Genomic DNA, 12,391 nt, shown 5'->3' with positions numbered 1-12,391 from the left:
CCATTCCTCATCGGGCAGCTGGTGGAGATGTGTGCTGTATCAACGCGAAGTTGAAATTGTTTATTGGCACAGCAGTACTTATGTGCATACGTACACGATGATCAACTTGAATTGTATTCCACCTGCGACGCAACGATACAGCTGAGATACATAAGTTTCAGTGACTGCAGTCAGTCGAGCGGTGAGTTCGTAATTAATGTATCATATATAACCTAGTCTAATGTTGTTCGAGATAGTCAATATTATAAACACTTTACCATGTTGTGTAGGCTGTAGTGATAGCAATGACATCAATAACAACCTTCCTGATGATCACTCACGTGAAAGGCGTCTTCCAGGAGTCCGGTGCTCGCTGGGGTATATGCAATAAAGTCTCCATCAAATATAAGTAACTCGAGGGATGAGACGAACGTCATAGCATGTCAGGTGAGATCCGAGTCTTCGTAAAGGAAGGGAAAATTAGATTAGTGATGACCATCAATAGCTACAACAGACAAAGAGCCAGAAACGAGTCCAGCATCCAGCGTGTTTGATCATTACATGAGGGTTGGTGTCGGTAGCTGTAGCTTCGGGAGTAGCGGCGGCTGGTGGTGTGGTGGACGACGTGGAGATAGCAGCAGCATGTGGCTGTGGAGATGACTGAGCCGCGCCGCTGGATTGCTGCGTGGTATCAGGGCTTGAGGCGCTTGCAGTAGCGTTTTTCGGAATTGGCCTCCGCTTTTCTCTTGCACAAGCGTACCTCTGTGTGGTACGAGATGAAGTTCGAACTTCTATGAAGGAAAAAAATGACATACACGTTTGCCCTTGGGATACGGGACATCGACTGAACGATGCTTGCGCAACTCGATCCCGGAGCCACTTCCCACAGAGAGCAGATTTCGAGCCCGGTGAAAAATGCGGGATCGGCATGACGTATCGTGAGTATCAGGTCGTGCAAAAAACTGAGAACATAAGATCAAGAAAACACGGGATGAGATGCTAACTACTTCATCAGTGAACGGATGATTCCTTGAAATGGTAGCCGTGGGAATTACAGAAGGATATCATTCTGCTCCTGCCGAATATCATCGATGATCTACAGTGTGCTCTCAGTTGTTTGTACAACACCACCTTTGCCCTCTATCATCGCCATCGCATAGAAACACCATTCGTAGCTGTTTCTTATTGTTATTCCGCCCCATAAACCCCAATGCACACGATACGCCATCCCGACCTCGCCCTTTCCACTGGGTTCGAAATATTCTTTCTGGCAAGCCAAGTGGTATAAATATCGAGCTGCACAAACGTCCCCCAGCAGTGGTTGACGTCCCGCTTTGCCAGGCCAAACGCGTACGTCACTTTATCCTTCTCGGATGTTCAACTCCTCCTGATATCACTTTCGCCTTCGAACTTTATATTGTATCATGCAGAGAAATGCTTCAGCAAGAGAGAGATGGAGGCCAACCGGGACACACGCTACTGCAGGAAGCTCACGCCATCCCAATAGCACCGTCACGCAACAATCCAGCGGCGCAGCTCAAACTCGGTCGTCTAAGTCTTCGCAACTGCATGCTGCCGTCTCCACCTCCACCGCACCTCCCGTCGTTTCTTATGCAACTTCAAGCACTAATTCTCATGCAACGATTAAACATGCTGGTCGCTGGGCTCGTTTCTTGCTCTTTATCTGCTGCACCTCTCCTGAGTATGCCGATGGCCATCTTCAATTTTTACTACGATATGTTATGTTATCCCACCCCTCAAGTTCATACAATGGAGGCATAATATTGTTTGTCAATCGCATACTTTCGGGACCTCATGTGAAGTCCTGCAGATGAATGATAGATGTCTAGTCATAGTTATTTACTGTGTCATATGTTTTATTAGGACACGATGCGCGACGTATCGGAACTCAGTCTCGGCAGCCTGATGCCATTAAGTACTGATGTCATGAAGGGTTTCGGTATGTGTTTTCAGTATCCCTACTCTTAGGGCATCCATAATTGAGATCGACGTGTATGTGATCTCGGTCAGAATATAAATTACCATTTCATTATTTTAAAAATCTATAATTAACGAGGGGTAGGTGACCTTGTGAAAATATGCGCCATGAGGATGGTATCATTAGATTCATTAAACCGACTTACCGGTTCGTAACCGGACACGACATGACTCTCATTCACTGGCGCTTTGACGCTCAATACCGAGGATTATCACTCAAAGGATACTCTGAGTCGTCTTGAGACAAATCCGGAGACTTGTAATCTTCGTTGAGGGGCAGCATGATAGCTGCAATAGAATAGATGATCACAATGGCATACTCCATGAGCATCTCCATTACGAGGTAGATCTGCCATTCGCCAGTGAAGATGTTGAATTTTGCGAGGTCGCCAGTGTTGGCTCGGGTGGATGAGGTTGAGGTTATCGAAAACGAGCTCGAAGAGAACGTGGAAAGGATGCTGTAGATAGTCCGAACGGCAAGGAAGGGAAGTGCGATGGAGATGGCCACCAAGAGCTGAATATAATAAGGCATAAGAACATTGGTCGGATAGATGACAATGCTCCGGAAAGCTCACCTGCTTGCGGTATCTCAAGACAAATCTGGCTTTGGTCCATAGATGGATGCAGATACCGACAAGGATAATGTATAAGACGGCAAAGAGAATGACACCGGCCCTGCGCATGGTGTTCCCACTCGAGTTTGAGCTAGAGCTAGAACTTGTCTCATCGGAGATACCGACGATGACAAGGATGAGAGCAATCGTGCCGAGGAGTTGAAGAAGGCGGAATATTCTCTGATATCTCGGGAGGCCTTCAGGAGTTTGGAATCTATAATAGTGTTCAGTGCATTCCATCCAAAATGGTAACATGATGAACGTACATTGAGTGCAACAGACCCAGCGTGCAAAGCAACAGTGGGGACAGGCCAGATGCTTCTAAAGCGTAACCGCCGATGTATAACGAAGTGTTCACGGGAGTGACTTCCTCAGCTGCAACAAGCAAAGCACCACCCAATACTCGGACTGAAGGTATAACAGGGTTAAAATTATATCTTCAACAAGTCAAACGACTTACTGATGCAGAATACCAACAGCAAGATCCACCCATCACCTCGGGCCATGCCGTACTTGGACACTATCTTGATGGAAATTAACAGGAAAGGAACATACATTGCGATGGTCACTGCTGCAAGGACGCCATGAGAGTCGAGAGCCATTTTTCCTGAAAAACTGGAGCCGAAGGAGGAGGAGGGATAAAAATAAGGGAAATGATGGGACGTTTGCCTGCCTTTTGTATGAACTCACGACGAGTAAGAGGCGGTGAGTGCTAGGCCCTATGCTGCCTGAGGCGTTGCGTTTAGAAAGGCGAACCTGACAGAAGGCTAGTATATAGTCCTTCCGGCGCAATCGGCACTCCACAGAAGTCGGCACTAATTTGACAGAACTCGTGTACATTTCTAGTCGCTTGAACACGAAATTCTCGAGATAGATATACTTCTCCCTCTGATACGAGGTTGCAACGTTGAACGACCACGATTGAAGTAGAATTGAGTGAGGTAGTTGAAAGTGTCGTCATACAGAAATGTCACCTGCTGATAGGCTATTAGTATGCGCCGTAATGGAGTTTCAATTACTCTCCATCTATATATATACTGCACACACCACTTTGGAAGTGTTGTAGCGCCATGTACATTACCATACCGTGAGAGACGGAAACACGTATGATCCTCGCGTGGCCCGAAAGTGAATTGCTATTGACAAGCGATCAGACGAGTAACAAAAGGCCATTCATTAACAAGACTAGTAGGCACTCACTAACCATTCCTCATTGGACAGGTGAAGATGTGTACTGCATCAGCGCGAAGTTGAAATTGTGTATTGGCACAGCAGTACTTATGTGCATACGTACACGATGATCAACTTGAATCGTATTTCACCTGCGACGCAGCGATACAGCTGAGATACAAGTCAGTCGAGCAGTGAGTTCGTAATTAATGTATCATACATAACCTAGTCTAATGTTGTTCGAGATAGCCAATATCATAAATACTTACCTGTTGTGTACGTTGTAGTGATAGCAATGACGTCAATAACGACCTTCCTGATGATCACTCACGCGAAAGGCGTCTTCGAGGAGTCTGGTGCTCGCTGAGGTATATACAATAGAGTCTCCATCAAATATAGGTAACTCGAGGGATGAGACGAACTTTGTGGCATTTCAGGTGAGATCTTCATAAAGGAAGGGAAAATTAGATTAGTGATGACCATCAGGATACTCACGGGAGGTACAACACATAAAGTCCAGCGTGTTTGATCAAACATGAGGATTGGTGTTGGAAGTTGTAGCTTCGAGAGTAACGGCGGCTGGTGGTGTGGTGGAAGACGTGGAGATGGCAGCATATGGTTGTGGAGATGACTGAGCCGCGCTGCTGGATTGCTGGGTGGTATCAGGTCATGAGGCACTTGCAGTAGCGTTTTTCGGAATTGGCCTCCGCTTTTCTATTGCGCAAGCGTCCCACTGTGTGGCACGAAATGAGCTTCGAACTTCTAAGAGGGAAGAAAATGACGTACATGTTTGCCCTTGGCATGCGGGACATCAACTGAACGATGCTTGCGCAACTCAATCCTGGAGCCACTTCCCACAGAGAGCAGATTTCGAGCCCAGTGAAAGATGCGGGATCGGGATGACGTATCGTGAGCATCGGGTCGTGCAGAAAACTAGATCAGGAAAACACGGGATGAGATGCTAACTACTTAGACGAGCACGATTTGGTGAGTCGTCGAAAAACCACGGGGTACCCGAGGGGAGACCTTGATTGGCTGATGGACAGGTGGTGTAGTATCAGCCTAGAATGCATAAGCTTGAGTGCAATGAGAACTGTTGATGAACGACGGCCAGTACCGACTTGTCGTGCTGGTCTAAAAGAAGGTCGTCGAAGCCAGCGTCTTGTAATATCGCAGAAAAATTCCATGTGTATGCATTTTCGTCATCGCAGCTAGAGGCTAGTAGCTTTCCATCTGACGAAAAGGACGTCAAGTTCATTGCATCCGCATGGTGGAAGGGAATGATGGCCTGGCCGCTCTCAAGCTTCCACAATTGTACTGCAGTGTGGTCGAAGGATGCGGCGCTTGCGAGGATGCGACCATTTGGAGATATTGCGATGCCATAGACAACGTTCCCGACGCTCTCTATGACGTCGCAACGCTGCGTTGGTGTGCCCACCGGCAAGCAGTGCAATTTGGTTCCAATTTGTTGCAGTGTTGTTATTAACCCGGGTTATTATGGAAAGCCAGACAGCCGCGCTCCCTTATTGTTGAGTGAAAGTTCTTATGTTGGGGGCCAGTGGTAGACTGTGAACGTTGGTTGTTCGACCTTGCCTGCAAAATTGCGTGGGAAAAATAGACCATGGTACTAGTGGTCCGAGTTCAAGGGCCTCCGAGTCCCACAGTTAACTTTTGTAATCCCCCGTGGTACACCTCCCTTCATCGTTTGACTGGACTGGAGATCAATCCGTCGCGATTGTGTATGTCGCCTCGTAGACAGGTTGATCACCAAGTCCTACTAAGACTCCGATACCGTTTGTCACGGCTACTTTGACTGTGGGCTAGCTATGATAGGAAACCTTGGGCGACAACCTATACTGGATTGTTTCCTCACAGACAAGAGTATTTTGTGGTGCGCATCCTCTTATAAGTCATCTGCCATAATTCAGCTTTTATTAATAACATAGTGCAACAAAATACGTTGTAATTGCGCTGATCCTTGTCGACGTTGGCGAATCAAGTCGACCTTTGACTTGGAGGTAGAGATTCACAGTACTATGAAAATCTCACCATGAGGTGGCCGGGAGCCATTTCCAGTACACTGTCATTCTTTTCTGTAATTATTCATCAGTGGAACGTGTCCATTCAAACCAGCGCTGTAAGATCGCACGGAACTCGAGCCGTAATTTGGCGTCCCGTCGGACTCAGAAGTCAGTGCCATGCTGACTGCAAGCTTCCGTCGAGATTCGGTGTTATCGTGGAAAGCATGGCCGTAATTACATCGCGGGGTGCCTATCTCAAGCCGAGTGTCATTTCGTAGCATCAATGACTCATGGAATTGTGCATCGTGACGCTCATGACCTTCTCGAGCGCCTGCTTAAGCGATGACTTCCCGTTGTACAACTGCATCAGTCCTCAATATCTGCAGTCTTTGAGTGTGGTGATTATTCAAGCTCCGCAGAGTATGGGCGACCTTCTCCGGATAGTGAGTGCGATCTACAATATGATGTCACCAATCGTTGACCAATTATAGCCACATGATAGCAATGTGGGTACATCGCGGGCCAGATGCTACTCAGCGAGCGCTCTAATCTTTCGCTTATCTACCGGGTAGCATGTGTTGCCCATATAAGATGATTTTCTCGAATCCTTGTCAACTCTGGGCTGTGATGGCTCAGGGGTATTCCGAGAGTTAAGAGCGCCACTTCTCATGAATGCATAGCCGCAACATCGGGTTTGCTTACTGTATAGAACTCTTTCAAGTCGGCATCGCATATTTTCCCTACCAAAAGAAGTTTAGATTTCACAGCCTTGACTCGGTTTGGTGTCCCAAAATCCCGTGACTTTTGGAAGTACTCTTCGAGTTCCTGGTACACTCCCGGGATGACTTTTGCTTTACCGGTTTGCGCTTCTTTCAAGCACACTTTTGAGGTATAAAGGCATGGATCCGTCGCACAACCTATGCATCCAAAAAAACTCACTATGTTCTCTCAAGCTCTCACTGTTCGTGCTGATAGCATTGCTCATCATCTCGAGATGGTCTTCCTTTTTACACAAAATGATATCAGAACCACTCTGATACCTGTCGTATGTGACAACTATTCCGCGTCTTGCTCCCTTGTTCAATTACACTTTTCAGACAATATTCGCATTATCTGCGGCTCCCAAATATGACCCCACACATGCTTGGCATGCTCCTTTGTGGATATGGTTCCACTTATTGCAGTTCGATATTGCAAACCAGATCCAAGATCCGGAGGAGGACCGCAAGAACAAACCCTCCCGTCCGATACCTGCTGGTCGCATTTCTGTCGACAGTGCAGCTGATATACGCTGGGTGTTGGTCCCAGTCTGCTTGATGCTATTGTTGTGGTACGGTGCTCAGGCTCTGCTAGCCAGCACCATTTTTGCAGTGTTCACGATCTGGTACAATGAACTTCACGGTGATAAAATGGGATTGTCGAAGAATGTACTCACAGCCATCCTCGGTGGGTGTCTGGAAGTCGGAGGAACCATTGCTGCCGGTAAATCTATCCAGTTGCAGACAATCTATCATTTTGCTGATCAAGCGCACAGGTTCTTGCAACTCACGCATGGACAAGGTCGGTGCTTTGGTGGTCGCACTTAGCTCGGCAGTCTTTGCGACTACACTTCATGCGCAAGACTTCAAGGATGAAGAGGGCGATCGCCTCACTGGCAGGTGCATGCTGCCCACAATCTTCCCTAAAGCCGCGCGCTTTTCAATGATGGTCGGCATTCCCCTCTGGTCATTTGTCTTGAGCCATGTCTGGAAGCTAGATGCGCTCTCTACCGCCGCATTTGTAGTTTACGGCACATATGTGGGGACCTGATTTGTGATGTACAACATGGTGGGCGCTGACAAGCAGTCCTGCAAATTTTATAGCGTGAGTCGAAATATTGCTTTGGAGCACACTGAGGTGAAGCTGACAATGGACTCATACAGCTGTGGTATGCGCTCAGCCATCTACTTCCAGGTTACTGGCGTTTCTTCTATGGTGTTTGAGTATCTGGAGCTGAAAGTCGCCTTTGTCCTGTTCTAATGATATAATATTTAATAGCTTATTGTTGTACCACACCAAAAAAAATCAAAACTAGTCAAAAATTTGACCTTGGTTACCTGGTACTTTGACTGCCGGTCAATCGCAAGTCCACACTATGGACCACACATCACCTTTGGACTCAGCGGCCGAAACTCATACTTACATAATGACTTGACTTAAAATCGTTCATCATAAGCCAATCAATTTTTTTTTCCCATACACTGACCATCAACATAAGTTGACGCTTGAGACCATCATTCAAGTCTCTTTTGATTTACCTGCAGGCATGGGTACTAATGGGTACTACGTGGTCCGCTATCGGAATATGTATTTCAAATCACACCGCGGTTCTGATGGTTATCCAGAATGGCTTGGCTTAAAGGTGCTTCAACTCATACGACAGCCCAATGCCATCGCGACCTATCGAAAAATGTTTGGAGAAATTCTGGACGGGTTGAAGAGCCCTTCGCATTCTCTATTAGTGATAGAAAATGGTGATGATTTCGACTTGGAGCCCCCCTCCCAGAAGCAGCCAGGAACTTACTACTGGAACTATGAGATCGATCTTGATCGTAATATCTTCCACGTGGACGACATGCCTTTCTTCTCCTTGGAATGCCTTCCAGATGATAACACTTTTATCCAATACATCACCAATGATCACATGTCCGAAGATGAAGCCGCTGAAGATCATATCTCCGAAGATCATTACGGCCACACAGCTTGCGCATTGAGATGCCCCCCTGAACACAAGTACAAGACGCCCCCACCGCCGGTTGTGGACAATTCTGACCTCATGACGTACCAGTCTTTGATGTGCACTGGATCTCATGTGGCTTTGAGCGATTTGCTCGCCAAAAGTGACATCCTGTCTGAAGACGAGCATGTTCGAGTTACATTGCTAGAGGTCATGATTGGACAGTGCATGGTTAGCTCAACCATTGGCAAGGAAATTTATGAAATAGAGCTTTTAAAGGACCACAATCAGATCACGGACGATCAATGGTCAATTGCATGCTTCATGGCCAGCATTGCGTTCGTTCCTCAGATGTTCGACGACATTTGGCACGTTTGCCATCCAGAGCCGCAAAGAAAGGAGTTCACGTGGGTTCGCGAAGACACTGTTGTCTGCATTACAACACATCTATATGATGAACGATGCTTACAGGCTTCTGTGTCACGCTTGATCAATGCGATCGTGGAGCAGAAGGATAATCCTGGTCATTACTTTGGAATCGCGTTTTCTGTCTTCCATTGCGCAATCGTCAAAGTTGTCAAAGACGCACGCGCAACAACATTCAGCCACACGAGTGCCCTCCAATTCTTACTATCATTCTTTGCACATTCACCTTCTACGCCAGGCATCACTGCTCTCGCCCGCCTTGGCTATCACATTGACCCTGCACTCTTCAAGCGTGCTGTGGAGGTTTGCCATTATGCACAGTACATCAATATTAATAAAGCGGAGAAATCGCTCACTCAGAGAGCTGACGTGCCACTCAGCACCATCTGTCCAACACTGCCTCTTGAGCTTTGGCGAGAGATTGCGCGTTATCTCTGCCCCTTTGAGCTCATCGCCCTCGGATTGGTCTCAAGACTATGTCGTGAAGCAGCCTTGATGGTACTCCGCTATCCCCACCTCTGTGGCTATCGCCTGGTGGCTGCTCCCCAAGAGAAACCAAAGTATCTGCGGGGGATACACCTCTCTTTGCGGGCTGCATCTTTTTCCGCCGTACAAGCCGGCAATCATACTGTTGTGGATATTGGAGTGGAGTTTCGGAATATACAATCGAAGAGTATGATTACTCCCCTCAGATTTAATGGTTCCTCACTTTATGTGGCATGTTCAGTCGATTGCTGATGCTAGGGATGAAAAGCTCCTTCGAATAGAATAGAAAACTAAACTCTACTGTAGCACAACTAGAGACCCTGATGTCGCCGATCCGGGAGCACACATGGGTTCCCTGACTCCTTCATAGACTATATACTCCGGGAGCTTGCAGATTGAGATTATGTAATCACTGATGCATTCAGTTTTTGAGTGCCTTGAGGTTGTTAACGTCGATCAACTTTTGAATCACAGTGAATTAGCTGGACAAATTTGCCCAGCCCTGCCTTCTTCTATGTCACATTCGCAGACTCATTCCCTCCTACTCTTACACAAACACAGATGCTCCTGTTTGGAACGATCAGTCTTGTGATCCCCTGGATGTACGTTGATGTACCCATCATGGTTTCTTTTTATATCAACTTAACAGTTCCTTTGCAATTCCCTGCTACATTATCCCTACCTCGAGCTCTCCCTCAGTGCATACTGTGACTTATAATTAGGCGCCAGATATGCATCCCCACGAGAACGTAAGTGTTGACCGCCGTCTTCACATTCTCAACTTACATCTTTTCAGTCTCGACCGCCCACCTGCCTAATCATCTGCTACTACCTTCAAAGCCCGCACATGCCACCTATGATCCATTCGTGCAGGCTTGCATTGTCAATGTTCCTCTCACGCATGGTAGAGAAGTGCGTTTGGTCGACTTTTTCCTACCGTATTCCGGGTTTAATACATTTATCTGTAGCGCAACACTGCAGTGGGTTACTTCCAAAATTGATGGGGGCTGGTTACGTGGTGAGCACTACCTTCCTTCTCGTCCAACGCTGAATTCTGATTCAACTGCTACACACAGGACAGCTCTCCACTGAGTCTGGAGAGCATGGAAGCAGCTGGTTATGTGGCTGCTTCCAAATTGCGCTCTATATCTTTCGATGTTTGATGTTCATTTTAATGCTCGTCATATGCACCATAACGACAACATCGACCTCCTAATGTATGGCCACTACCCCCTAGGTTTACTTCCCGTCCCCATCCCTGTATCAATTACGTGAATGATATGTGATCGTAAAGTTCATGCTTCTGTCAGATGTAAGTACGGCCCTTGGTTTACCAGTGTGGGTCTCAGTACACAGGGTCCTTAGTTACCCAATTCTTCGATATTGATTCTATGCACTAACACATTCAATTTTAGAGTCTTGCGGTGGTTGCACTTTCTCCTGCATCTTGCTCCATGCTTTCCCCTGTCCAGTCCTTCCATAGAAGCCGGATAAATTTGCCTTTGGCATGATCAAATTCTGTGAGTGGCTCCTTGCCTCCTCAAACTTGCCTGAATTCAGTTATGATACTTCTACATCTTCTGATACTCATCGCCAATAGCGTTTTTCCTGCCTTGCTAAGCGGCCAGAGCGCGTGTGAGGCTACCGAGTCGTACTTACGAAGGAGAGACCCTGTACAGATGTGCAACACTGAATCCAACATCGTGTAAGTCTTTTGCTCAGTACCATCTTGTCTGTCTTGCTGAATGAGAGCTCAGATATGTTTGAGCAACTATTTGGTAGCGCAAACTTTTTCTCGGATGAATGGCGCCTGATCCTTATGTATCCTGACACGGACAATGTCAATTCAATTGGCATGTTTTCGACGACTCCCACTGCAGTAATTGCAGGGTCAGCCATCAGTGAAGTTCACATGTATCTCAGGATAAAGATCTGAAGGGTAACACTTGATGCTGCCATGTAACCACACACTTACTGATAACACCATCCCTCCCGTCATAGCTCAAGCTTGTTGTCCCTTGAAAAACACCAGCGAGTTCAACCATGATGAATATCAAAGAACTTGACCTCCACGAATTAATGCCTGCTTATTCGACTGCATTCGATACTGTCCTGGAATGGACAGTATGGCCACTCACCAGGTATCCATCTTCAGCAAGGGGCTATTTCTCGCAGGTAGCATATCCCTTATGTATTCTCTTAGTCTAATTGCAACATTCGCATCAGGCTTGCAGGATTTCGCAGAAGAATGGAAAGCCGGATATTTTGTTCACATACAAGTCTATCATATCCGTTGATCTCGAGTTCTGGATATTGAACGTGCTCATTCATATAGCAAAATAGTAGCGCAGGGTGGGAAAGGTATTCTCAACGTGGATCTTATGCATCCGGAGGTAAGTAACTCATAATCACAATCATCTACGTTTTATGACAGAAACAATGTTGCAGATACTAGATAATATGTTCAGTATGCCGCGCGGGTCTCGTCTTTCAGAGAGATATGGGTGAATCAGATCGTGAAGAGTTCACTGTGGTCTATCACGTGGGAATCACCTGGAAAGCAACAAACGACTAACAGCTTTTTTGTAGCACTGAATACGCCCAGGACAATCATCACAAGAGGCTGGCATCGGGAGAATGACGAGTGAGTGCATCGCGGAGGAGGGATGCTGTTAGAGCTTAGTGGAGAAGAGGGATGTGGATACATGCATGAGCTGCAAGAGGCGGTGTCTTAATAACCAAGGGTCTTATATAAATACGTGTAAGAATGTAATGACACCACAATTACACTGGATAAGACTTCTTGCCAGTCCTCGATTAACACCGTCTACGAACTTTTCTTCTTTCAGTGGTAGATAACGTGTGAGTTCTTGGGAGGCTTGCTAAACCAATCAGTCAGATTAACTTAGCCGGAGCTGTTATTATCTCTGATTGAAACTATGGGATTGTCTAGGATATACTGTCTAGACACTTGAACTGGT

The 12,391-nt window shown here is 46.7% G+C and overlaps 4 protein-coding genes across 4 annotated transcripts; 3 read left to right on the top strand and 1 right to left on the bottom strand.

Moving 5' to 3' along the window:
- Positions 1-1,546: 1,546 nt before the first annotated feature.
- Positions 1,547-1,891, top strand: DFJ58DRAFT_821783 (uncharacterized protein; the record flags this gene model as incomplete). The annotated part of the gene is made up of 1 exon (XM_041392042.1): positions 1,547-1,891. A coding segment is annotated over one exon (215 nt), but the record flags the coding sequence as incomplete, so codon positions are not given.
- Positions 1,892-1,904: 13 nt separating this feature from the next.
- On the bottom strand, positions 1,905-3,193 carry DFJ58DRAFT_691567 (uncharacterized protein; the record flags this gene model as incomplete). Its single annotated transcript, XM_041383392.1, has 5 exons — positions 1,905-2,067; positions 2,124-2,491; positions 2,553-2,805; positions 2,858-2,999; positions 3,052-3,193. 4 exons carry the CDS (start codon positions 3,191-3,193, stop codon positions 2,174-2,176), a joined length of 855 nt encoding a protein of 284 aa, XP_041236161.1. The 3' UTR covers positions 1,905-2,067; positions 2,124-2,173.
- Positions 3,194-6,722: 3,529 nt separating this feature from the next.
- DFJ58DRAFT_710763 (UbiA prenyltransferase family) lies at positions 6,723-7,591 on the top strand (the record flags this gene model as incomplete). The annotated part of the gene is made up of 3 exons (XM_041383827.1): positions 6,723-6,827; positions 6,880-7,264; positions 7,317-7,591. 3 exons carry the CDS (start codon positions 6,723-6,725, stop codon positions 7,589-7,591), a joined length of 765 nt encoding a protein of 254 aa, XP_041236160.1.
- A 748-nt stretch (positions 7,592-8,339) lies between these two features.
- On the top strand, positions 8,340-9,458 carry DFJ58DRAFT_619173 (uncharacterized protein; the record flags this gene model as incomplete). Its single annotated transcript, XM_041381013.1, has 1 exon — positions 8,340-9,458. A coding segment is annotated over one exon (1,119 nt), but the record flags the coding sequence as incomplete, so codon positions are not given.
- Between the last annotated feature and the right edge of the window lie 2,933 nt (positions 9,459-12,391).

The sequence above is a fragment of the Suillus subalutaceus genome (assembly GCF_016647625.1).
Source record: "Suillus subalutaceus strain FC151 chromosome Unknown DFJ58scaffold_237, whole genome shotgun sequence".
NCBI lineage: Eukaryota > Fungi > Basidiomycota > Agaricomycetes > Boletales > Suillaceae > Suillus > Suillus subalutaceus.
Note: the sequence above shows the minus strand (reverse complement) of the source record. Positions and strands in the feature narration are given on the sequence as shown.